The sequence below is a fragment of the Lytechinus variegatus genome, chromosome 1, assembly GCF_018143015.1.
Source record: "Lytechinus variegatus isolate NC3 chromosome 1, Lvar_3.0, whole genome shotgun sequence".
Classification (NCBI taxonomy): domain Eukaryota; kingdom Metazoa; phylum Echinodermata; class Echinoidea; order Temnopleuroida; family Toxopneustidae; genus Lytechinus; species Lytechinus variegatus.
The window spans coordinates 57277375-57305357 of record NC_054740.1 but is presented as its reverse complement, the minus strand read 5'-3'; the positions used below and the strand labels follow the sequence as shown (position 1 = coordinate 57305357).

Here is a 27983-nt window from a genome sequence, read left to right as displayed (position 1 = left end):
ATCGACTATCGAGGTCTCATCATCACGTTTGTCTAGAATCTATGCTTAGCTGCGTTTATGCAAGTCACGATCACGATAACATCTCAGCCAGAGCCTGGATGTTTTGGCCTAGGAGTTTTGCCCGGATTTACCGATTCGGATTGAATTCTAGTATTAAGAGGGTGTGAGGTAAGTTTTTATTTTACATTGTAAAATCGTTCAATCGGCCAAGAAAGTTAATCGGCACTGGCTTACACTTGTCATTGCAATGCAGCTGTGCCTGTGACTGTGAGGTAACCCAGAGAGCTCCCGGCCGCGAAGCGGGCCGGAGCTCGGGAGTCGTCCGCGTACTAGGCAGATGTGACTAGGCCTACTCTCCAAAATGGGTTAGGAAATGGGGTCGCAATAGCACTGGAAATAAAAGGGGAAAATAAATTATGCACTTACCTCGATTGTATGGATGAAGGCCTATCGTAAGTCCTCGTGACACAGAATCCTGACACTGAGGCACAAACTGGACACTCAAAAAAAATATGAGAGTGAGTTTGCTCAATCCTGAACTTCTGAAAATTCTTGCAGAACTTGGTGAAGAGACCCAGGCCAAGGTTAAGCATGTGCCAAATATATAGATCTAACACACTCACATCCTGGGCGGGAGCCCAGGATCTCGTACGTGCAATTTGGCATACTCACCTGACAAGCGTGAAGTATGGTCAAAATAATTCTCCGAATAAATAGTTAAAACAGAAATCAAGCACTTACCACGATTATATGGATGATGGTCTAACGAGTGGCAGTTTTTCTGACATCTGGGCACAGACTGGAACCTCCATTTTTGTTATGAATTGTAACAAAATGGCCGATCTAGACGGGGGTAGGAGAGAACTTTTCGTTTTTTGAGTTTCCAGTCTGTGCCCAGATGTCAGAAAAACTGCTACTCGTTAGACCATCATCCATATAATCGTGGTAAGTGCTTGATTTCTGTTTTAACTATTTATTCGGAGAATTATTTTGACCATACTTCACGCTTGTCAGGTGAGTATGCCAAATTGCACGTACGATCCTGGGCTCCCGACCGCTATGCGGCCAGGAGCCCCCTGGGTTATCAAGAGACCTGCTAAGAGTCTAGGAATTGGGATTGTTGGAAACTAGAACTGCGACAACCTGAAGTAAATCACCATCTCGAGTTCGGTCGAATTTGTGCTATCCGCACATTTATCGCATAGTCTGACGGGCGCTCATGACAGATGGATTATATTATGCAATTCAATTGGCCATTTGCAAAGTTTCGTATTGGCCTAATTTCCTCATGATTTGTCAATTGCAGGGTGCTTTAAGAAGGAGACCAGTGGCTTGTAGAGCAAGTGAATACATGCAACAATAGTTGCGCCAGTAGGTAGAATATAGGGTTTTGTGTTTTCTTCCTCAGCATTGACTTGGATCATTAGAATGGGTCTGCTGTCCCAAGGTACACCGCTCACCTGGGAAGAGACAAAGAAGTACACAGATCATGTCCGAAAACATGGCATCCAACAATTCATCAACCTTTACCACAAACTCAAGGATCGCCCTTGCGACACACTCAAATGGGGAGATGAGGTGAGTTTTCAAAATTCAAGGGTAATGAAAAAAGCGTTGATGCAACTGACTCCAAACTTACCGATTATCTGTCATTTGAAATTTGGCATAATGACCTTTTGTCAGTGTTGAGTATGTTTTACCAGTAGGACAGAATTGTACTGATATACAAAGCTCTTAAAGCCTCTTAAAAAAAAAATCCTAAGGAAAAGAAGGCAATCAGTGTAGTCATATGTTGGGTGATGGAACGATCACTCCTCTTGTAGTTTTAAAGTTGAAGTATATCAGAAACCAAATTACTACACACTATTGGAATTTATTTTTTCAACACCATTGTCATTCTGCATCAATTGCAATACAGAATGTTTTGTATTTTATGCATACTGTTTATTTCATGCTCAATTTATTTTGTCACTGTAGCTGATTAAGTAGCTCTGTGAGCCTCTGTACTTTACCTGTTTTGAAACAGACATGCACATTGCACATCATATTCATCTATTCAGTACAGGGATGAATACATTTATTAACCCACCTCCCACCCCATCTTCCGAGGGGGGGGGGTACAGAAAATCAGAGAATACTAGAGTTCTGCCTCCTTGTCAAAAAAATCCTTGTGCAATCTGTATGCCACATTTTGAGATTTTTAGTTTACAGTTTATTGTTCAGTATGATACAGTCCAATAAAATTGCTAGATAAACAATCTTTATGTTGAAACTTTTGAAGTTACTTTAATCTTCAATTCCTTCCAGATTGAATACATTGTGGTAAAACAAGATCATAAAAACAAGAAAGCAAGAGTTTTCTTAGCAGCTGACCGTCTTCTTCCTGTTCTGCAAGAGCTTGAAAAGAATCAACCAAGGTAAGCAATTGCTAAATATGTTCTCAATGCTCTTACAATACACTATACTTTTTTAATTGGGCCTATAGGGTCTCCATAAAATGGTGATATTGTTATTTGTTTTTATTTATTTCATTTTTTTCTTATAATTATTGTTTTGTTTTTTTTTTTGGGGGGGGGGGGGAGTGGTGGTGGATGGGGGATTTGATTTTCTGCTAATCTAGTATGTACATCAAATGGGTTTTAGCCCAAATTACACAATTATTGATCATCTTTCTCTCTCACAGTGAAACTAAGACCACTTGGGCTCCAGAGTATGCCAGTTACATGGTTGAGGGCGTTCCAGGCAAGCCGTACGGAGGTCTCATGGCACACTTTAATACTGTTGAAGCCAACATGAAACTCAGGTAATATACAACTCCAAGAATGTTCTGTAATCTGATTGGTCCAAATGGGATCGCATGATATTCAGCGAATCACACTATTGCATCCAAATGCATTATCCTGCACTCTGACATCATACAAAAAGCACTATCCTGCACTCTGACTCTAGAGTGCAGGATAGTGCAAGGTCTGAAATTTTCCAGAATTATCTACAATTAAGATCAAATATAGTATTCAGGGCCACTCAGTAACATGGGGAGGAGGGGGTGGTGTATAAAACAAATAATACACACAGTCTTGTGCATAGAGGACCTAAATAATGAACTCTGTGCTCGACTCGTCAAATGGATATCCCGCACTCTGTCCTGCGGACCTCGGTGCGGGATATCCATTGGCTCTTCTCGTACATCGTTCATTATTTGGCCCTGCATGCACGTGCTTACATGCATTATTTGTATAATATTCATTTTGAATACTGGTACCTAGAATTCACAGACATACATTTCAATGGAATAAACAGACATTTGAAAAATTTTGATGATTTTTACAGTGTGTTAATATTTGATTTATTGTGAATGTTAAAATATTAAAAAATGATGGGTTAAATCCCCCCATCAGTAGGGACAGTGATTTTCCGTTTCAAAAAATTGTATTTTCCGTTTCAGAAAATCATAAATTCCGTTTCAGCATGTCAGAAAACGGAATTTCCGTTTCCCCATAGACTTTGTATACACGGAAAAGTGACAATTCCGTTTACACATTGAATAGCAAAATCACACGTACACTCGCACTGGTCAAAATTTGTATCTGCTACTGTACCAAAATCACAATAGAATCCGTTCTAATCGGATCTATGCGGGCGTATACAATATTTTTACAGAGATATTTAGCATGCATAAATCCTCACCTTTCACATTATTAGCATTATTTCACGGTAAAATGATATTTCATCGATAATATTGGGGGTTTTTTGACATCGTTATCATTAGTCAACGGCTTTTGCCAGTCCGCCATCTTGGATTTTAAGACCACGATATCGTGCTGTTACATCTTCAAACGTAGAGGGCAGCAACACAGGACCGTGTAGTTGGAACGATATGCAGTGAAGCCATAGAGTTGAGAAGCCCAACCCGGCCGGCCGGGTACGGGCGCGGGGTACAATTGAATGTGCTAATGTCGAGTGCAGTCACGATGTGTGAATTGTCATGATTGTAGCGAAGTAAGATCATGTTTTCTGGGGTTTTGTGGCCATTTAATATTCTCATTTTGTTGTTATTTTGGAGTAATTTCTGTTGCTATTCTGTGTATTTTGAGGGAAAATACGTTTTCCGTGATTTTCCGTTTGAAATGCCACTTTCCGTTTCAAAAGGCCCTTTCCGTGAATTCCGTCCGTTTTCCGCGATCGCGGAAAATCACTGTCCCTACATCAGTCCTCTGTCCTAATATCACAAATTTGAAAATATATGTGGAGATCCCAGGAAAAGTGGTAGTCTAGAGTTAGTGAAACCATCTTTTGTCAAGAAAGAGTTCTCTTTGGGAATTTAGAAAATATGAGGTTGCCACCATTGCTAAATTTCATTCTGAAATACAGCTTTTTCTGAGATGTCTTCATTTATTTTTTTATATTGTAAATACAAGCTTATAACAGCCAATCAGCAATGTACAAGTAACATTTGTTCATATAGCAATCTTGTGATTTTCTGTTAAGTTGAACCTGAAATTTGTTTCAAGGCATAAAATAAAAAGGACTAAAAGTTCTTCATCAATTTTCATATATACAGGCGGCAGCAGGTTTTGGGTTTATTAAATAGTGAAGAAGGAGAAACTTGCCTTAGCATGACAGTATTTCCAAGGTAAGACTATTTGTCATCAATGATCATAATGCTAATCTGTGGCTGTCTGCCTAGAAACCGACAATGGCCCGAATTCACAAAGGTGGTTTTGAAAACCCATGGTTGAGTCCATGGTTTATGCAGATTTCCTTTATGAATTACGCTTTATTTACCACTTATCGGGCGCGTGTATGAAATATGTCCAATGCTGATGCACACATTTGTCACATTGCGCCAAATTGACGCCTGTTGCCCAGGTTGTCCACGCATTTTTATTCATGAGTCCATTGTTTTGAATAATGAGTCCACTCTTCAAACAGTTGACTCTTTAATAAAATAGCATATCTAATCATCTTAACAGGCGTCAATTTGGCGCACTGTGACAAAAGCCCGCATCAGCATGGGACATGTTTTATGCACGCGCCCGATACGCGGTAAATTATGCGTACCGGTAATTTATACAGGAAATCTGCATACATGTAAACCATGGATTCAACCGTGGGTTTTCAAAACACCTTTGTGAATTATGAGATATTTATTGAAAAAGCAGATCCTAAGCTTAATATGCATGTCACAAATTGGTTAACAATCACCTAGTATGTAAAAAGAATTCAATTAGGGCTTCAAAGAGCAAGAAGAAAACAATGTTTGAATTGAGAGTTCACCGAAGCCGGGTATATACCGTTCGTGTAAACTGGATGAAACTTCCAGTAATGTAGAAAAAGGGTCTCATGTATTTGGTTTAGCTTCATGACACCTAATTTATGGAGAAACGGGTAACTCTTCCATTTATCCGAGCATATTATTTCAGTTTTGGAAACCAAAGTAATGAAAGTACCAGTGGCGTAACTACGGGGGGGGGGGGGGGGGCACGTGCCCCCCCCCATCGGCTGGGAAAAAAAAAAACGGGGGAAAAGGAGAAAAAGAGAAGAGAAACGTAGTGGGGAAAGAAGAAATTATTGTTCATTATAATATTGTATTATGTTATATGTTATGTTAAATAAGAAGCATTTTTTCATAGCTTTATAAAACATTATTTGCTTCATTGTGTCTTCATTGTTCATGTTGTTCCTGGTGTTCGCATAGACTGTTTAACTATATATATAATCCCGTTGTACTAAAACCTCCCGTTTTCAAATCAATATACAACAAATATATTTCCTCGCAATTGGAATTATTATTGTTTTCTGTAGTGATATATTCTTCGTTTTCATGACTACTTAAAGTGATTGCCCTATATTTTAAGGTCTTGATATAAAACATTTCCTGTCCGTGCTAACGTTCGCATAAGTAGATTGGTGAGATTTCTGCTCTTCATTAACTTAAATCAGTCCTTAAAACATCAATTTTTCTGGTCTGAATATCAAAAATGTTCAGCTCGCACTTCGCGCTCGTATCACTTGGTTAGTGAAATACGTAGGGTCTTAGTGAATTTCTACAAACAAGCCTTAGAATGCCCCTCTTCAGGTCTAGTTCATAAAACGTGGACATAAGTGTAACCAGGTATCACTAAACATCTTGTGCGAGTTATAGAAGTTTTCAAAGTCAGCACTGCTCCTATATTTTGAATCGCATGATGCAGGTGAGACCGCCAGAGGCATTCCACTCTGTTTGTGTTTACAAGCAAAGTGTAGAGGGCATTTAAGATCAATTATGAACTTTGGTTTGATCAAAATGAAGTACAATGTATTTTCTGAATTTGAAAAAAAGGAAAATGTTCATTAATTTGTTTTTCGTATTCCATGAAGCTCTTATTGTATCTAATGATTATCATGTATCAGCTGTTATCTGAGTTAAAATGTTCGGTAAATTTATTCCGGTGAAAGGTCATTTCAGGTCAAACGCTACATGTGGCATCAAAATTTATATTCTGTCATGTAGGATTAAAATAGCGAATGGTCATATCTATGCATTTCCTTATTCCTTTGAGTTTGTCTGACAAGTGTACATATTGCACATATATTATGTTTTCACATAATTATAAGATATCCATTTTCTATATTTCTAGAGGGTTCATTAATTTCATCACAAATGGGAGAAATTAAAAAGGGCAGCAAATGCTCCCAAGGACAATGAGAGAAGCAGTGACACCAGTTAAAAACAGGGCATCTTGAACATTGATATGGTCTTGTTGTATTATTACATTATTTGTATATTCAAAGGGTACATTTCTGAAAAAGAAAAAATACCTTGTACTGCAATGTCACAAAGTCAACAGTCCTGCGTATTACTTGAACATGTTATGCAGGCGAGACTGCAAAAGGCATTCTACTTGTTTATCTGAGTGTGAAGAATTTGGAAATCTCTGAAAAAACATTTTTGAATGCACTTATTGTAATGAATCATTGTAGGAAAGAGGTGTGGGTGATGGGGTTCTTTGAGGGGAAGTGGGGGGGGGGGGGGCTGGGGAGAAGAAGATCAAAATAGGAATTAAATTTGATTGTTTGTTTAACTGCTTTTTGACATGTTTGCCTTGGGATGAAGGTGAGTAGGCCAAACTTCTTGTGATTTGCCATTAAAGGGGAAGTTCATCCTGACAAAAAGTTTATTGTAAAAAATGGTAGAAAAAATAATGCTGAAGGTTTGAGAAAAATTCTTCAAAGAATTAAAAAGTTATTACATGTAGAATTTCATTTACTATGCGAGCCGTGTTCCTACAAAGCGAATGGTAAAAAATCAATGAAATGTCATTTTCTCAGAAAATTGAAAATGGTTTTCACTGTACCTTTATATCAATAAACAAATCATTTCACACCCGATCATGAATAGAAAAAAAATTAAGTCATCAGGAACTATACAAAATTTGAAATTCATGCATTTTATATTACATAACACAAACATATGTGGCAGCTGCTCGTTTATGACGTCACAAATACAAAACTTTGAACTCTAATAACTTTCTTAACCTTTAACGGATTTTCCTCAACCTTCACCAATATTATACAGATATTGACTGAAGGGGTGTGTAATATAAACATTCTTTGGACCGCCGGATTTGTATTTTCCCGAGGGGTTATATTTTCCCGAAGCGCGCAGCGCCGAGGGAAAATATGATCACGAGGGAAAATATTAATCCTTTAGGTGGTCCAAAGAATGTTTTTTTACCCATCCCATCAGTCAATATTTGTTATATTAGATAGCCTCTAATGATGAAGATAAAGTTAGGCCTAACGATGCGTGCAGCCTGTTGTTTATGATATTCACAGTGATTGACTGAACTGGTATAAATCTAACGTTAGATCTTGATCTATAGATATCTAAGTAACGTTAGTCTAACGCAGTGAATGACCCTTTTCTAATCTAATCAACTTTGTTTAGGCCTAGATCTAATCTAAGTTCGAGTCCAGTCCAGGTCCAGGACCCAAGCAGGTCGATAATGCATGGTAACATCTAATCCACAAGAGGGCACCATACACATAGAAAAATATATTCATGGACCGGTTGGTCAATATATTCATCGAAGGTGGACCGGCTGGGAAAATACATTGATTTCGATCATATCACGTGACGCGCAATGGACCAATCGCGCTTGGATATCTGTCTTGGCTATCTAATATTTTTATTATTTTCTCTGCTATTTTTACAACAAAGTTTTCTTCAGGGTGAACTTCCCCTTTAAACATGGGTGCCTTGTCATAAAGCTTACCAATTGATCATAGGGCTGATAATTTATGCAAAATTTTCAGGACAAATTTTCATAGGAACACCCAATAATGTTACAATTTTCTTTTGAATTTTTTTTGCCCATATTTATAAAGTATCCATTTTTTTTCGATTTCCTCGAATTAACTTCCTATGGACTTGGGCCTTTTTTTATATTCATATACTCAATTATACTTGGCTTGGGGGAGATTTTGTTCTCAAAATGCTCGAAAGAGCACTAGAAAAGGGGATGAGAGCCCCCAAATTCCCATTCACTACAATGTGAAAGCTTATCTAATGCTGCAGATGTACAAATTGTAGGCTATAGATTGTGAAAAGTTTAAAAAAGTGAAAATAAAAGTTGTACAGTGCTGAAATCCCAGTTGTTGATATTGGCTTCTAATTGTGCATTGCAGATGGAAACTACAGCAGGAATGTTTGCACCTGTTATGAACTTGTTATATATCCATCTTGACATATTTGACTGTCTAGTAGTCAATTATTCAATGGAAATTCATCTGGACATTAATGTAGATTGTGTTTTGATGGGATGGGTCGGGATGAAGGGGGGGGGTAAGATGACTTATATGTCATTTCAATGTCATTAAGCATTTTCTACCAGAGTCATTTGGCACCGATTACAAACACTTTGCAGGGGCCCGTTGCAGAAAGAGTTGCAATCAAACGCAACTCTAAAAATCATGCGCAACTTGATTTTCAACCAATCAACAGCGTGCATTCGGAACTTGCGCTTGATATTTTGACTTGCGTTTAATTGCAACTCTTTCTGCAACAGGCCCCAGGTCATTTTTATTGCATTTTGTTTGAGCTCATATTGAGATCATTACCACAACGAGCATTATGTTTAACCCTTAGTTAACTGGGTGGGTGGGTGGGGGGGGGACGACCAACTTAACCCCCTCAATGAATTTCCTACAGTAACTATGCCGACTTAAATTTTTTTTACCATGACATTTTGCTTTTTTGCCTTGGTGTATTGTTAACCAGGTTTGAAGCTCATCATTTAATTAGCGTTTGGAATTTATAGCCTAGCACTTGACATGTCTGGACCAGTTTTCATCATTCATGCCAATCATTGTTACTTCTATTTCTAGACTTGGCTGTCCAGACTTCTCCATGCCTTCGTATACCCCAAACCCATCGGCCTAGCACTTGTCATGTCTGGAACAGTTTTCATCATTCATACCAATCATTGTTACTTCTATTTCTAGACTTGGCTGTCCAGACTTCTCCATGCCTTCGTATACCCCAAACCCATCGGATGACGGTGTTACCAAGTCCATTTTTCTTCCAGATGAAGTCATTCATAACTCTCATCCAAGATTCAGGTAAGTGTATTAAGCTGTGTGTGTGACCTTTGTTTAACACAACGTCCACCCCAACAACAGCCGCCAACTTCCCTAACTTAAAGGAAACCAAAATCCATGAAGAGAAGCTATCAGAAAAATAGTGTACAAAACAAATGGAGGGTTGTCCACAAAATAAACCATTTTGAAGCATGTTTGCCAATTTGAGGATCCCCATAGAAAGACTTTTTAAACATACATAACTTGGCTATTACATAACCGATTTTGATGAAACTTGTTTTAAATTGCTCCCCTTGTTTTACTCTTTCCAATAAGATTGCTTCTCTTTGGTTTTGGTTTCCTTTAACCTCTCCTCAGTGCAGTATTAAATTTTGTGGTTTATATTTGAACTTGATTTTACCTGTACACAATTTTCTGAATGCCAATTTAGTGTTTATCTTCCACCCTAACACCTCGTATGAAAGTTGGGCGTTGTACACTGCATATACACCATGAAATAGTGTACAAATAGTTTACAAATATATATATATGTATACATATGTAGAAGATTTCATTTATGCATGATATAATTTTAGCTAACACAATTTTCAGAACACTGCCCTAGATAATGTAAATTGTTCCCAGGCAAGAGCATATTTTTTGAAATGCTATAGGACCTCATTGGCAGCTATGCTTGAAGGCGAGGTGATATTTATAGAGTGCCAGGAAGCTAAGAAGGGGCATTGTTGTTATTACAACAGTATTATTTTATATGATATTCAAATTGTCAACATTTCACTTTCAATTACTTTCAGGACATTGACCAAGAACATTAGGAAAAGGAAAGGAGAGAAAGTGGCTATTAATGTACCAAGTGAGTTGATATCATGCATGTCACTAGAAATTTTGATGGTTTATAACATTACAACAACATTTCGTTCAATCTTGGGTTTATCAATTTTGTTTTGGTTTGTTATGTCTCTTCCCACTGTAACTGGTTACCAGAGGCACTGTTTTCAATCCATCTGAAGGCTGTCCCATTTTAATTTTTGTGATCTCAAAAAAAAAGAAGAAATGATTGATCATCTTCAAATGTTGTCCAATTGTGTATAGAAAATGTGACCATGTGATTAATTGGGCTATTAATGGCAAAGTTGAGAAGTCATGGAGATGATTGAAAACCTTGTTATAACAGTATTTGGATAGCTGTTTGAGGGATGGATATTAAACTTGGCTCATGTATGCATGATGATTAGGGAAGATTTTGTGGTCAGGAGTTCAAATGTCAAAGACATCATTACACACTACATGAAATGACTTTTTCTCAAGATAACTGACGAACAGTTTGATATCAGATCAAATCCAATCTCTGTGCATTTCAGAGTGACAGATGGTCACAAGGTCAGAGTTAAATTCAAATTACATTCATTCGTTCATTTGCTCTTTCGTTCGTTCATTCATATTCCATCAGAAGCACAAACGGACTTCCAACAATATTAACTCGCTGTTTACAGTGTTATATGCATCTGTCAGTGAATTTTTTTTTTTTTAATGAAGGCTCAGCTAACTGAGTCTATTGCACAGTTGGTTTGAATTTCAGATTCATTTCATTTGCATCTTTAAAGAAAACAATGCATGCAATATATGTGCACTAAGAAAAAAAGTGTTACAATCAATACATAAAAAAAAATCAAACAATGATGATTTACGATAGTTGTACATGTATACAGAAAACAATATTGAATGTAACACTTTTAAATGTTACATTAGTATGAAAAAATAATAAGATTAATGTGGGAGCTTAACAAAGCCAAATACCTGTAGAAGCTGATAAAATATAATGACAAGAGAGGAGAAATAAAGAGTGATGCACAATTATGTTGAAGAATATGTTGCAATGTGAATGGATTGAATTGTTCAATCCACCAATTCTATAAATTCTTTTGAATGAGGTTACCAATTGGCCAATCATTTATCATAAAGTATCTTCTAGTATTCCTTCCTTTTTTGTTTGTTTTTTGTTTTTCATGTTTATTTTATAGATTATAACTTTTATGTTAATTTTCACTTGTATTTATATCATGTTTATGTTCTATTTTATTTTTGTAAAGGGGGAGGGCTTTGTTGCAAAGCAGTTTTATAACTGAACCAAACTACCCTCCACCTTATTTTATCATTTGTTATAATGAATAAATAATTATCCATTGAATCCACTGATTCTTGTGTACATGTAGTTTTTAAAGACACCAACACACCAAGCCCATTCGTAGAGAAGTTTGAGAACGACTGGGATGGCGAATCGGCGAGAGCTGCCAAACCGGACCATATCTATATGGATTGCATGGGATTCGGTATGGGGAATTGCTGTCTTCAGACCACCTTTCAGGCTTGTAATATTACAGAAGGAAGGGCACTCTATGATCAGCTTACTCCACTCACGCCTATACTGGTATGTGTTTAAACTACAGAGCTGTCATTTCTATATTGACTAGTTTGTTCTTTCTAAACCAATCACAGGCAAGGATTTCAGAAGCTTTTTAACAGTTGTCGGTGAAAATATGTTTCATGAAATGCCCAACTGGGCCCCGTAACACAAAGGTTAGCGATTAATCATACGGTTGATTTTCACGAATGGATTGTACATTGTCGTCAATGGAGTCAATCGTATAAAATTGTTCTACAATCATTGCTAAGCTTCTTGTTACAGGCCCCTGTTGGTATTAATTTACATTTTATTGACATGGTTATTTATTTGTCAATAAAACAAAGTTTTACTCCATCAAATAGATATAGCACAAATCACACTTGGAATGGAATGTTGCCAAGTCAAGGTCAAAGGTTATTTGAGATTTAAAAAAAAAACAGTAATAAACAACTAAACTCAAGATAAGTAAGAATGGTGATCATGCTATGGATGTAATGTTGATTTAATTTTAGGTCCCTTGGTCGAGATCAAATGAAGTTTAGGTCAATAACTTAATTGGAATTAGTATTTCATCATGATTTCAAAACTATTGGATCAATCCCATTGACTTTTGTATTTCATGAAGCCTGTATGTGAGGCATATTCCCCCCCCTTTCCACAAAGAAAAAAAATCAAGTATATGTGATGTTTTCACATCCATTTGTTTAAACCATCCATGTGGAGCGTTGTGGCCCAGTGGATTAGTCTCCCGACTTTTAAACAGAGGGTCGTTGGTTCGAATCCCAACCATGGTGTAATTTCCTTCAGCAAGAAACTGATCCACAATGTGCTGCACACAACCCAGGTGAGGTAAATGGGCACCGGTAGGAAGTAATTCCTTAAGAAACTGTGTCCGCTCTGAACGCCTAGCTTAGCCAGGTAATGTAGGAGCGCCTTGAGCACCTAACAAGGTGGATATGTGCGCAATATAAATACCCTATATTATTATTATTTAACCTATAGTATACAGAAAACGAGAGAATATTTAATATTTCAACATCACAAAGTCAATACTGGTGCTATATTGAACTTCACCTGCAGATTAGACTGCAAGGGGCACTTCAGTTGTTTATTCATGCATTCATTGATATGTTTATTTATTCATGTGTATTAATGTGACAGTGATCAACGTTCAGTTCTATTTTCTTTCAAGGCCCAGAAGACCCCAAGATATTTTAATCTATGTACAGCAGTACACTGTACCAAATACACAGTATCAGAACTTGCAGTGTACATGTACATGTAGGGAATAAGGTTTGGTCTGTCAATATTTTTAGTTGCTTCAAAAGAAAGAAAATGGATCTCAAAGAAGAGTAATCATGCATGCCAACCAAGATCCAAGGTACACATGATTAAAGGACAAGTCCATCCCAACAAAAAGTTGATTTGAATGAAAAGAGAAAAATCCAACAAGCACAACAACAAAGAGTGAGTGAGGGACATTATTATCCTCTGTTTTATTTGCATGTCACTGAGTTGTGCATATCTTTGTTTTGTGAAAAATAGCAAAACTTTGATTTGTCATAACTTTCTTATTTTACATCCGATTTGATGAAATTTCAGTGTTATGCTAGTTTGATTTTTCCCTATATATTCAGATCAACGTTTTTCTGGGGTGGATTTGACCTTTAAGTAATGTGAAATAATAAAGCTCAAACTTTTCATAATCTTTGATTCTGCATTATATAGAGATAAATGCTACCATTTCTAGAGCTATCATGGTCGATTGCTTCTCAAAGCCTTTCTTTTCCCTTTGATCAAATGTCTATAATATGAATTATACACGAGTCTCATCCAACATTCTAATATTAAAAACTTGTATTAGTCGTTTGATTTTTTTCGACAGCCAATTCTCTGAAAATCTAAATATTCAATTTAAAAAAAAATATCTTGTGTCCCTTGTTGAGCAATATATTTTTCCCACTGAAAGGACCCTTTGAGTATTTAATTTACAAATTCAGGTCTTGGATATCAAGATGCTACAGACAAAGATTATATCCTGAAATTTTCAGCCCTGTCCATGGTCCTGAAGAGGTTTTTATATTGAATGGAAAAACCACAGATATTTTGATATATTTGATCGATAGCAAAATTGGACTGTATAACACATTTTCATACCATATGATGTCCTCAGGGTATACAAATTAATCTAATCTAGTAATGAATTGGAATAGTGATAAACCAAATCGAAAGTGAAATATACAATTGCGCAAAGGAGAATATCCGCTGTTGATGTTGTACACTTATGCCTCTGATTCATTCATTTTACATGGCACAATTGATTTTTATTGCAGACTGACATCACCTATAAAACCGTGCTCCTGCGCTTGTGCAACCGTATGAATGTTGCACATCCATCCTCCCATTTGATTACGTACAACAAGCTGTAAGGACGGATTGTCCAATAATGAATGATGAAAAATGAAAATCCATATTTATTGTTCGAAATAGACATGAAATGAAATACTCAGAAAAATTTGCTTTGCCCGATTGATCGTGGGCCCAGCAGCCTCTGTGCAGCTCCAGATCGACGGGGCTCTATCCCTAATCGTTGAACGTCAAACAGGGTAGCAGCACTCCCATCTTTTAACGTCTTTTGGTCTGACGCGGCCGGGGTTTGAATCCCCGACCTCCCCGACCAACTACCTACTGAGCCAACACACTGGTATATCTTTGTATGCATATCTTTTTTTACAGATGGCATTGAGTGCAGCTTCTCCAGTGTACCGTGGGTATCTGTCTGATGTGGACTGTCGATGGGATGTCATCTCTGGCTCTGTGGATGACAGGACTAAGGAGGAAAGGGGTCTCCAGGTAAGACTGCTTGCCTAAGGCATTTGCCGTCTTCTCAAATGGAGTTTCAATTGTACCATTTGATGGTACAAATCCATGGGTTATGCACGTTTTATCACGCTTCATTCAAGCACGAAATGAGCACCCTTTGCTAGCGTTCCACTCATAATTGGACTGCTTTGTAGTGTAAAAATGATAAAATAAGTGTATTTCGTGACACTCAATCTGCAATGTTTTGTACCAACCCCTCTTTGAAAATACAAGCCATTGTGTCTGGAGGTTGTTCATACATACTTTGTACCTCATTGAAATGCGTGTAATCTGGATTGGCGCTAAGTCTAATCGACTGATCCATTGGTGCCCAACTGTTTCTTCTGGTTATGGGTGCGATTCCTTGCAGAGTGGTGGACCGATGAAATAAAGAAAGGCTGGCACAGATAATCATTTCCATTATTAAATTCATACTAAAGTTTCAAATGGGACAATGGAAATAAGATTACCATGCAAGACTTCCCATCTTCTTGCTTGAATTTATTTGCCCCATGACTTTGCAATATAATTGCATTTGTATACAACTATTTACTTTTCTTCGCTTGCCCGGAGACAGCGTTGTAATTCCAGTGCTCAGCTGAGTAATCAATAGTTGCGAACACAATAAGTATGGCCTTGCCCATACATATTCGACAATTTGAGACAAGCAGATAGATGCAAGTATGAAAAATATTGGATGAATAAACAGAATGGAGGAACTACTCTTCCATTTGCTCCTGTACACAAAGTAGCTTAAATTTCATTTTCCTTTTGCTTCAAATTATATTTTTCAATCAAAACACCATAAAAAATATGCTATCTAATATATCTTGATTACTGCCCCAGGGGAATAGGATAGGTATTAATGAGAAATTCATGAATCCTCGATTCATCATCCATGGGAAAGTTAATCACCCCTCCCCCGGGTTTTCTGATTAAGCGCACCTAAAAAAATATCTCATACCCATTAGAAAGGAATTCCTTGAATTGAAGTAGCTGCATTAAAGCCAGGTCTGGGGTCTGTATGCACCCTTCAAAACACATTGTATTGCAAACATTGTGTCATGTGATTGGATTATAATTATTCTTCTTGTTGTTTCTCTTTTGATATGACTATTGCTGTAGGAATTGAGGAACAATCGATTCAGGGTTCCAAAATCACGGTATAGCACGGTGGATTGCTATCTCTCACCAGCGGGAGAGAGATACAACGATACTGATCTCGTGCTTGATGAAGAGCTATGCCAAGACATGATCAATGCTGGTATGTCTAATCAATCATTTACATCCTTCTGTATGGGTACATTGCCAATTTGTCTATGCCCACTTCAACTGCTTTCTCATTGGTCTCTACCCACATGGTCAAATCCTAGGTTCTTATTCACAACCTTTTCATTTACTAATTACTTGGTATAATTGCCATCTAACCCATTTATCATTTGGTTCGATTTTTAGTTAAAACTGTTAAACAGTGTGATTTTCATAGTGTAGTAGGTTTCACGGTACACCATGTATCTTTCTTGGGCAAGTGTTGGTCCTGAAAAGGACCACCCAATCTCGACGTTTTTCGTCTATAAACCAAATGTAAATTCTGTTTCAAGCCATAATTTGTAATTCAATTACTTTTACAGATAAAATTCAATTGATCTCATGTTTTTATGATAAAAAAAATACTACTGACAAGTTCCATCATACAAATTATATTCCTCCTTTCACGAAAGACAGTTGATGATGATGATGGGTTCTTGTAAAGCGCCGGTATCCGCCTCAGCTGGGCGCTCATGGCGCTTGCTCAAAAAAAGGGTTCCTTCATTGTTTTAACTTTTTGCTCAAACATTTTGATATGTTACTAGGTATTGATAGACAGTTAGCCAGGCATGTAGCACATCTATTCATCAGGGACCCGGTTTCACTGTTCAGTGAGAGGATAAACCAAGATGATGCCAATGATTCTGATCATTTTGAGGTAAGCAAAGTAAAGTTTGAATTTTGCTACTGGCTTAGTCTTCTGACTGAATTAGAGAATAATTATTAGGCCATAACCTATAATCGTATAGGGCGTCTTATCGGGTCGATATTTTGTGGCATCGGCGAAATATCGGTATCTACAATCTTTCTGATGTATGGCTGATGCATAACCGATGCAAAGTGTATCGTACTGTGGCTGGTTGTGAACAAGTTTTTCCGGGTTTTCTCCCTATTTTTGTTCAATGAATATAAGAAATTTGTGGTCCTGATTTTATGAATAATGATAGCATGGCTATTGTTTTGGTAGGAGTTCAGTTCAAATTCCTTTAAACTTTTAGTAGAATTGCGTAGAAGTTGCGATTGTCTCCAAACTTTTCTGAAGATGCACGCTAAAACTGGAAATCGATTGACTGAAGAGAGCGGACCATTATTTGTGTGTCAATTTACAGATGAATGAAATGATTGCAGATTGGATAAAAACATAGTAAAAATTTTTGTTCTATTTGATGAAGGATATAGATAAAAAATAATATTTTTTTACTGCCCCAAAGATATTTCAATGTATTTTTATTGTTCTTACCTACGCAATTTAGGTTGCGACTACAATTATTGTCATTTGTACAATTTCTGAATTGGCACTAATGTACACGCCATTTTCAGGCCTCAATCTTTCACACACTGTCCCAAACATGTCATGGCACCTTCCATGTTCCGTACAGGTACCGTACCTCAAACTCGCTGTACGCATTTTCCCCCCATCTTAATAACTAGCCTCATGATGTACTTGTAACAATGATAACAAACAAGTTGAAACAAATTATTCAGAAAACACAAGGTAACATTTTGATTTTTGTACTTTTGTTGACGTTTTTAAACTTTTACCACAAATTTGGGCTGTTGGGCCTGAGTGGGAGGTTGTTAACAATACATGTCATGCATTGATGGTGTAGCTATAGCGACCAGGCCTACAAATGTTTGCATTACCGTATCTGTAACTTTAATTTCGTTCATCGGATCGTATCGGTATTTGCAGATACAGGGAGGAAAATTATTGGCACATCGGATTGGCAATGAAATTCCATATCGGTTAAGGCCTAATAATTATATTATTGAAAGAACCAAATGATGCTACACTCTGAATCTATTTGTTTTTTTGTTTATATTTATTTCACCATGTCTATTTGTTTTGTTTGTTTATATTTATTTCACCATGTAACATGATATGCACATTGACAAAATAATATAAGTTAAAGTTTGCATATAAGATTACATGTACATAGTACGAACAAAGCATAAACAAATCATGTATTAAGTGCAGAGCTTCGTGGAATAACATTAAACATGGCTTGCAATAAAGCATCCATAGTAACAGAAACAAAAACAATTAAAAATAAAAGAATATGATACTGTATCATATTAAGAATAGTAAAATAGACATTGTTCTGTATCTAAGGTATAATAAAGACATTCTCATGTACCTCAATATTACTTTGCAGAAATATCACCAAGAGAATTTTGATACTTATAAAGCTTTCATATGTTTTGATGCTGTTAGTTGATGAATTTATACCTGACATTATGTATACAGATATACAGTAAAGATTTCTATGTATTTTTTTCATTTTGTTTTTTCAGAATACAAACTCATATAGCTAATCAGAGGAAGGGTCGCACATTGATATACAACTGATGTTGATACTCTGTAATTTTTTTAGATTCATTATTCACTATTAGAATAAAAAAAATGCCTTGAGAAATGATTGATCATCACAATTGTTGAAAAATATAGGCTAGATTCATGTATTTTTAAATCTTCATTTCATTTGCCTGTTTCTTTTGATATATGTTATATATTGAAAAATATCCAGCTTCCAACTATCAGGCTCAATTAAAAATAGGGTGGTCAGTAGGCCTACTTTGTAAATTAAGAAAAAACACATCAAGTATTAAATATCACATGACATGCACATTTCTTCCTTCATTTAAAGTGTATAAGCCTTCTCCCAGTTTATTTCTTGCTAATGTTCATTCCGTTACAAGAACTAAAAATGCTTCTGTTATAAAGCTTATAGCTGGATGGATAGATTGATAATGAAAAAAAAAATTGTGTGTCTTGACAGAACATCCCAAAAAATGGATAAAACACATCAAGTATTAAATGTCACATGAACACATATCTCTTTCTTCATTTAAATTGTATGAGCCTGCTCTCAGTTTATTTCATGCTAATGTACATTCCTTTATGAGAACTAGAATGCTACTGTTCTAAAGCTTGTAGTTGACACGGTAATGGATAGAATACAAATAATGCACGTAAGCGTGTGCATGCAGGGCCAAATAATGAACGATGTGCGAGAAGAGCCAATGGATATACCGCACCGAGGTCCGCAGGACCGAGTGCGGTATATCCATTTGGCGAGTTGAGCATAGAGTTTATTATTTAAGTCCTCTGTGCACAAGAATGTGTGCATTGTTTGTTATATACAACCCCCATCTTCCTTCATGTTACTGAATTGCTCCGAATGCTTTATTTGATCTAAATTCTAGATAGTTCTAGATAATTCCAGGCCTCGCACTATCCTGTCCTGTGACGTCAGAGTGCAGGAAGGGATTTAGAAAACTGCACTTTGATGTCAGAGTGTAGTACTTTTGGTATGACGTCAGAGTGCAGGATAGTGCATTTTGGATGCAATAGTGCAATTCACTGAATATCATGTGATCCGATTCGGACCAATCAGATAACAGGACATTTCTTTGGAGTTGTGTAATGTATGTATTTTTTTGTATCTTGACAGAACATCCAGTCAACTAACTGGCAATCTATGAGATTCAAGCCCCCTCCTGTGAACTCTAAGATTGGTTGGAGAGTAGAGTTCAGACCTATTGAAGTGAGTTTAATCAAATCATCAAGATATCATTTATCTGGGGCCGGTATATACAAAGATTAACAATTGATTGTATGGTAGAGTTGTAAACACTTGATTGCTTATAATGGTCAGGGTGATCAAGTGTAAAAGGTTGCCCTTTTATCAGTAGCTTAATTGTGTGTATCATGTGGGCCTGTTTGCAATTCACTTGTAAGAGAAAATCTGAATCAAAGTCTAAAACTTATCATTATTATTATTAAACTACCTGAGAAACTTGATAGGTAACTTATGTTTGGATTGAATGCACCTATCATTGTAAAATGAGAGGATGAAACTGCGTAGATCTGGTGGCTTTGTGAAGGTCACATTGTGAGATAGTCAGTACCGTGCCAGGCTGTATCATTCAATGGATTACATACATACATTTTTTACCTGTTTTTTTTATCAGAAACCTCAAACTTAGAGAAACCTAAATTAGACGGCAATATAAGTCTGATGGGACTCTGATCAGCTCTTTTTTTTGGTACAAAATTACTTGATAAGACAAATATTTTGAGATTTTGTAGATTTTTATGATTTGGCTGAATTGATAATTTGTATAGAATTCCTAGGCATATGTAAACCTATGACTCTAATCATAGAGTTTAGCTATCTTCACATATTTGTTGCTTGAGATAATCTACAAGTTATTCTGCTTTGCCTTGTGACAAAGCATCTGATGTTATGTAACAATACTGTTCTTTGTATTGTTGTTACTAGGTGCAATTGACTGACTTTGAGAATGCTGCGTATGTTGTATTCCTGGTTCTTTTGACACGTGCCATCTTGACCTTTAACCTTAACTTCCTCATTCCGATCTCCAAGGTAATTATAGCATTACAATTTTTTCCATATAGACTGTGCCTATAAAAAGCAGGCAATCTACATCTAGAGGGATAATATTCAGAGATTGCTAAACATCACATAAACAGTGCATATAAAATACAGGTAATCAAAATTTAAAGGGCTAGTATTCTGAAATTGTTGAAAATCACAATTCGTATTTACCAAAATGACACCTCACACTATAATGATGTTGAAGATAAGTATGAATTCCCCCTTGTCAATTTTTTTACTTATAAGGCTGAGCTATAATGCCCCAGCTGAGTGATATAAATAAACTAACCCATAGTTAATTTCGAAAATTCATTAAGAGGGGGAGGGGGGTCAATTGATCATTTCTTAATTTAATTGTACACTTGATCTATGAACCATGTACAAAAAGAAAACTATCCATATAATGTTGTTATGTTATGAAAATATGAATAAATGTAAATGATATGAATGCAGAAGAAAAAACATGAATCTTGGTCTTCATCATTTGCCTGATTGATACATATTGAACATAGTAATTAAGGAAATTGAACAAACATAATCTCATAATGCTTTGAATTTCGATTATCAATTGAATCTGCATTTTATATACAAAGAGTTTGAACTTCACCACATCTTTGTGTTTTAAAACAAGTTGGTAAATATGTGATTTATTATGCATGTTTTGGGTGTTTTAAAGTGCATCATAATATTGTAGTACTTATATTATTTTTTTGAGGAGAATTTCAATTTTATGCAACACATGATCGCTGTATTCTCGATATACCCCTACCGGTAATGTATCCAATTAACCTGTTATATATGGAAGAATGATACGAATTCAGTCCATATTTCAACATTATTCATTGCTATGTCTAGCAAGCTGTAGGACTAACTTAAAGGTTGCCAATGAAAACCTTTATTAAATTAGATTAGAAGGAATGGAATGTCGGCGGTCAAGATTAGATGAAAAGCCCTCTTGTGCACAGTATATTTGTAGTAGGGTCCGTGGAATAGCTCAGGTCAGTGTTTCATGAAGCTGTTTGTATGAAGTTAAGAGCGACTTTAAGAATGACTGGTGAACCTTCCTTATATGCTAAATAATCACAAATGAACATTTAATGGTGAATATCATTTACCACAAGAAAAGATCACCAGTCTGTTTTAAAGTCACTCGTGGCTTACAAACAGCTTTATGAAACAGCCCCCTGGTATTCCATTCTGAGCCATCCAATATGATATAAATACAATCAAAGGAATTCTGCATATTTAATCTCTTTAGGTAGATGAAAACATGAAGAATGCACAAAAGAGGGATGCAGTACTCAACCAACAGTTCTACTTCAGGAAAGATATCCATTCATGTGAGTAAGGTCATACTGTTAGTGGGCGCGTCGTGGTCTAATGGTTCTGACTCTCGCCTTTCAAACAGAGGGTCGGGGTTCCAATCCTAGCCTTGGTGTGTTTTCCTTCAGCAAGAAATTTATCCACACTGTGCTGCACTCGACCCAGGTGAGGTGAATGGGTACCCAGCAGAAGTAATTCCTTGCATGCACTGAGCGCCTGTGCTGGTATAGCTCGAGATAAAGCTAGGTTTATAATAGCAGCACTTTGTATCCTCAGGCAAAAAGCGCTTTATAAATCCAGCTATTATTATTATTATTATACTCTCTGCCTTTTCATTGGACTCAAGGAATACACAGCAAACTACAACTCTAGTCACTTTTCGTTCACAATGCACATGCAACGCATTTCATTAGTGACGCATGGATCGCGTTGTAGACACATTCATCATTTATTATACAGCTTTTGCCGACACTGATCACATTGAGATTTTTAAAGAATGATTTCAGAAACAATCGGATGTATAAGATATGATGGTCCCTTAATGTATAAGGAGTATAGTTCATGAAGACAAATTTTATTTTTATACCAACATTCTACAGTCTATAATTTGGTATATTTAGAAGCATAGATAATGTTTATGAATGACCTGTTAGTGGGGAAAATCAGTTCTATTCATTCCTTTCAATTCTAATAGCTGTAAAGTGTAGTGGGTTTCACGGTACACCATGTATCTTTCATGGGCAATTGTTGGTGCGAATATGGACCACCCAAACTCAGCTTTGTATGTAATTAGAGGATAATACAAAGTGATACTTCCATTTGAGAGCACTGAAGTTTATAGACAGTTCTAATTATATTCACAAGTACTAAGGATACTCTGAATAGACAAGAAGTCTTTTCATTACTACCCTGAGATATGTATGAATGAAGTCTATTCAGAAGTTCCCAAGGTAAATTTCAAAAGTATTTTAGGGCCTTTTCACACGTGAATCTTGAATCATCTTTGTAGTGATGATTGCAATTCGTCTCTAGAATCACACGGAAAATTCGTACTGTAATTTGAGTGAAACTTAACTGGAATTCACCACCGTAGTAGTATTTGAATTTGTGATTGTGATTTGTGTTCGCGATTCTAGTTTGGTTTCACACATGCTAACAATTTTTCATTAGCCTTATTTTTCACTGGGATCATCATTCAAATTACAATTTTTTTACCATTTGAAAGGGCAGTTAGTTCATTGTCATCTTACTCTTTATTTTCCATACTCTTTACTTTCCATAGTAAATTATGATTATTTCATTTCATTTTTCAATATTAGTTTTTATGCTCTATTCTTTGTTTATATTTGAATATGTCACCATGTTTTATATTTGTGTTTGTTCACGATTTGCCTCAACAAAAACCAGCTTGTTGCTGATTGGGCTACCCTTCTTTTAAATATTTGAAATAAATAAATAAAAAATTTCAATCCAGTTCTAAGTTGCAAGGCTAAGTGTTAAGTCATGACTTAAAGGTCAATTTCACCCCAGAAAAATGTTGATTTTAATAAATAGAGAAAAATCAAACTAGCATAACGCTGAAATTCCATCAAAATCGGATGTAAAATAAGAAAGTTAGGGGGGGGGAATTGTAACATTTATTGAATGATAAATTTAATGGAAGCTATGTGTTTGTAAACACATTGGTCACATGGCACTTCTATTTTCTGTTACCAGTCAATGACAGTGAACTTCAGACAGATATCGGCAAGTGCACCAGGGATGTGACCGAGTACTATGGCTGCATGAGCATCGACACCATCGTCAATGGCGGCTCCATACCAGGGTGCGAGGAGGCTCGGTTCCCAGGTCTTATCCCGTTGGTCCATCAGTACATCAATACAGTTGAAGGGGTTGATGTGGATACTAGATGTACAATACTCCATTACCTTAAACTCATTTCAGATAGGGCAGCAGGTATGTAAATCAAGATCGATCTCTCTGTAATACTGGTTGATTCGTTGAGACTATTGGGACGTTACAAGCAACGTGCAATTGATCGCAAGCTAGAGTCAGGTCCAACAGTTTAAATTCATGCATATCATTGTAAATATGTAATTCAATTCATTTATTAACCATATAAAAAATATTCAAATACAATGTAAAATAACGTATATAAATGCGTAAATTTAGCAACAGAACAAATGAATGTAATTTATACATTCATGTAAAAGAAAATCAACATATTGTAAGAGGCAACCAAAAAGATTAAAATCTTGTAATCAGGTGCCCCTTTACAAGTATTAAATTTAACATAAATTGATGGTCTGCCTCTTGCGTTAACAATTATGAATCAATTTAACTTAGTTAAATATAAACCCCTAAAAAAAGTAATGCAACTCGAGTTTGAGGGGTTATAAAAATCTTATTGGCCCATCACCATATGTGCAAATGGTATCATATGCAAGCGGAATTATTCCTTTTTGCAATGATATGTCATTTGTTATGTTGATGTTACCATGAGATGCGCAGTCATGATAAATGAGCAGTAATGTCAAGAACAAAATATTGCAAAATTCACTGTTTTCAGTAGTGAATTCACGATTGTACTGAACAGACTTGGATTGGTGTTTAACTCTTTATTTCAAACATTAAAAGACAATGAAGACACAGAAACAAATTGTTTATGTTTTATCACTTTCTTAAATTTTATTGAGAACTTCATGCAACACGAGTCAGACCCAAACACATTAACTACTGCATTACATCTCCTCCTCATACTGTTCACCAATCTCGTCACACGAGCCTGTGGGATGGCGTTCCACTCTTCAACCAGAATCAGGCGAAGCTCTGCTAACGTTGTACGATCAGTCACTCTCTGCCTGACAGACCTGCCAAGCTGATCCCACAAGTGTTCAGTTGGGTTGAGGTCTGGGCTGTTCGCTGGCCACTCCATCCTCTCAATGCCCTCAATCTGCAAGTACTCGTTGGCAATGCGTGCTCTATGGGGTCGCGCGTTGTCATCTTGAAAGATAGCGTTCGGGCCAAGATTACCGCGCAAATATGGAAGTACCACTGGTTGAAGCTTTTCGTCTCTGTAGCGCTGAGCTGTCATGTTGCCATCAACAAGGATGAGTGGTGTTTTTCCCATCATGGAGATGCCTCCCCAAACTATTTCACTGCCTCCTCCAAATGCTGTCACTCTGTCGACGCAACAATCGGCAAATCACTCACCAGGACGTCGCCAGACCTTGATCCTGCCGTCAAGCTTCCTAAGACAGAATCGTGACTCATCAGAAAAAAAGGACAGATCTCCACATTGCTTGGTTCCATAGTAAATGGTCACGGCACCAGCGCATACGGGTACGACGGTGAAGGGCAGTCATGGCAGGTCTTCTTGCAGCTTTACGGGCGCTCAAGTTGGTTGCGTGGAGCCGGTTTCTGATCGTCTGATCAGACAGTCTTCTGCCGTATCTGCGTGCAAACCTTTCTTGGAGATTTCTTGCCGATAGCCTTCGATTCCTTAATGCAGAGAGGGTGATATAGCGATGTTCCTCTGGTGTTGTCTGCTTTGGACGCCCACTTCTTGGCCTGTCTTTAACTTCCCCAGATTCAAGGAATTTGGCACTCAATCTTGAGATGGTGCTTTTGCTCCCACCAAACCGGATGGCAACATCATTTTGGGATACCCCTGCTTGGAGTTGGCCAATTGCTTGGGCCCTAAGGAGATTTGATAAGCAGGGCATATGGAAACTTTTTTCAAGCAACCACAAAAAAAAGCACACCACAGGTTTACCTCACACAAACCAATAGTAATGCTTAACACACATGATTCATGTCTTTTGACTTCATCATTGACAACCTAGACAGCATTCAAACACATTTTATTATTTAAAGTAAGAACACAATTACATAAACATTTCTGAAAAAACATACAAAACCTTGTGCAGATTCAAAAGAAATGCAGACTTTGGTTAAGAAACAATGCATTTTGCAACATTTCACTTCTGACTTTGCCTTATTGTCAGGTGTACTGAACATTCCACGATTGCATAATCAGGACAATCATTGTAAAGAGGAATAATGGAGCTTTTCAATGACACCACTCTCACCTTTTATAGATCAATGATAAAAAAGTTATCCTCCCTCAAACTTGAGTTGCGTTACTTTTTTTGAGGGGCTTATATATCACTTTGTTAATTGGCACCTCACCATTTCCATTGTATAGAAAGTATGAATGAAAAAGTGGATCAACACCAAATTCAAGTGCTGCGAGGCTCAATGAGTGTTAACACTTTCATTTATTTTGGGGTCTTACTTTGAATAAGTAACAAAAGTGTTAGTAGTGGATAAAGGATAAAAAAATAAGAAGAGAATCTTTACAAATGGACCTAAACATCTGTCAAATTCTCACCCCTTACTGTCCATGAAAGGAAAATGTCAGAATTGATGAATGATTCCGCAGGTCAGACAAATATTATTGTAATGGTAACGTTGATCTATGGGGATGAATTTCGCATCTGAAATTACATGTTGGAGATATGATATCAACCCTTTAATAGAGTTGGGTTATTTGTACCATCTTAGATATTGAGATATTGGCCTTCGAACCAGCGTCGTGATGAAAATTGTCTTTTCCACCACCTATCGTGTTATGTACAAAATTGTCCCTTATTTAGGGTTCCCATGGTCATGGAAAATCCTGGAAAAATTTGTGATAATGGAAAGTCATGGAAAAGTCAGGGAATTATGAAAATTTGTGAAAAGTCATGGAATTACATGTACCTCTTGGATTTGGCAGCTTTCCAGTTTGTCGTGTCTCGCAACTCTCATACTCTGATCATACTGTGCTATTATAAATGGTGTTTATGCTTTCCATTTTTACCCCAGTTTTGTGACATCCCAACTTCTACATTACTCCCTGGACATCATGGGAAGTCATGGAAAGCAGCAATTTAGTCATGGAAAAGTCATGGAATTCTGTTTTCAAATTTCTGTGGGGACCCTGCTTACTATAGAACAGAACTCTAATCGCTATGATTGATTTTCTGTCTTTCAGGTCGGCTCAAGACCACAGCAAGGTGGATCCGTGATTTCATCCATACTCACCCCGACTACAAGCAAGACTCAGTCGTATCGGAACTAATCAACTATGACCTTATCAAAGAATGTGACCTCATCACAAGAGGTACCGTGGAAGCACCGGATCTCTTTCACACACAGACATCACGGTCCAGTGACGATATTCCAGAATCCATAGAGAGTATGGAAACTCAAATAGACACCAACTCGTGAAGTTTCCAAATCTTCCCCATGTTGAATATTTTATACAGATTATATGTTTTTATAGATTTATGTTTAGATACATTATATATATGTGTGTATATATTTTGTTTTATATTCATGACTGATGGATTGTGCACAATTGATCATGAAATAATAAATTAAAAGAATTATATCATTTCTTCTATAGTACTCTTTAGTAGCAGACCAAGGAGAATCATTATTTTTATGTGAAGGACATTTTTTTTATTCAGAGTCTGAGTAAGTTAGAATTAGTTCAGTATGCATTTCTGTTTAAGAAGAACGATTATCTCATAATGAAAAAAAGCAAAAACAAAGAGATTACTCATTAAAGGTAAATGCTAGTTTTGGTAACGATATCAAAATGAGTTCGTACAGAATCCAACAAAATGACCACCAAAGTGTCTGTTTGTATAAATAAAACGCATGTGCCAAAGGATTCTGGAAGAAATTCTGTAATTGCTGAGAAATCAGCAAAGAAGCACAGGATTTGGGTAGAGCGTCGGGCCCGACGCTCTAAGCAATAATTATACATTGTCCCACGTGCGCTTATCTGTGTTGGGGATCTTCGGTTGTGAACATTTTTCAGCGTAACTTCAAGATTTCACAAAGTTCAGTTAATGTAACTGTACCAGATCTAGATCCTCGATGATATACTGACACTTAAGCCTTGTTTTACAGACTTTCTCATGAAATCAGTGTTTACTGCAACTACTGGAATTTCTCTTTAAGCATGATATCAATGATTTTATGGACAATTATCTTCCAGTGAATCAAAGCCAGCATCAGTAAATATCAGTTGTGGTGAAAAACAACAA

General features: G+C 36.7%; 1 protein-coding gene across 1 annotated transcript; it reads left to right on the top strand.

The window, feature by feature from the left end:
* LOC121417909 (glutamate--cysteine ligase catalytic subunit-like) lies at positions 1-27530 on the top strand. Its single transcript, XM_041611644.1, has 16 exons — positions 1-168; positions 1409-1578; positions 2308-2417; positions 2684-2803; positions 4562-4633; positions 9487-9603; positions 10377-10435; positions 11796-12010; positions 14723-14839; positions 15974-16112; positions 16702-16814; positions 19612-19704; positions 20443-20547; positions 21818-21899; positions 23599-23838; positions 26921-27530. The coding sequence occupies exons 2-16, from the start codon at positions 1429-1431 to the stop codon at positions 27154-27156; spliced, it is 1968 nt and encodes a 655-aa protein (XP_041467578.1). The 5' UTR covers positions 1-168; positions 1409-1428; the 3' UTR covers positions 27157-27530.
* Positions 27531-27983: the final 453 nt, after the last annotated feature.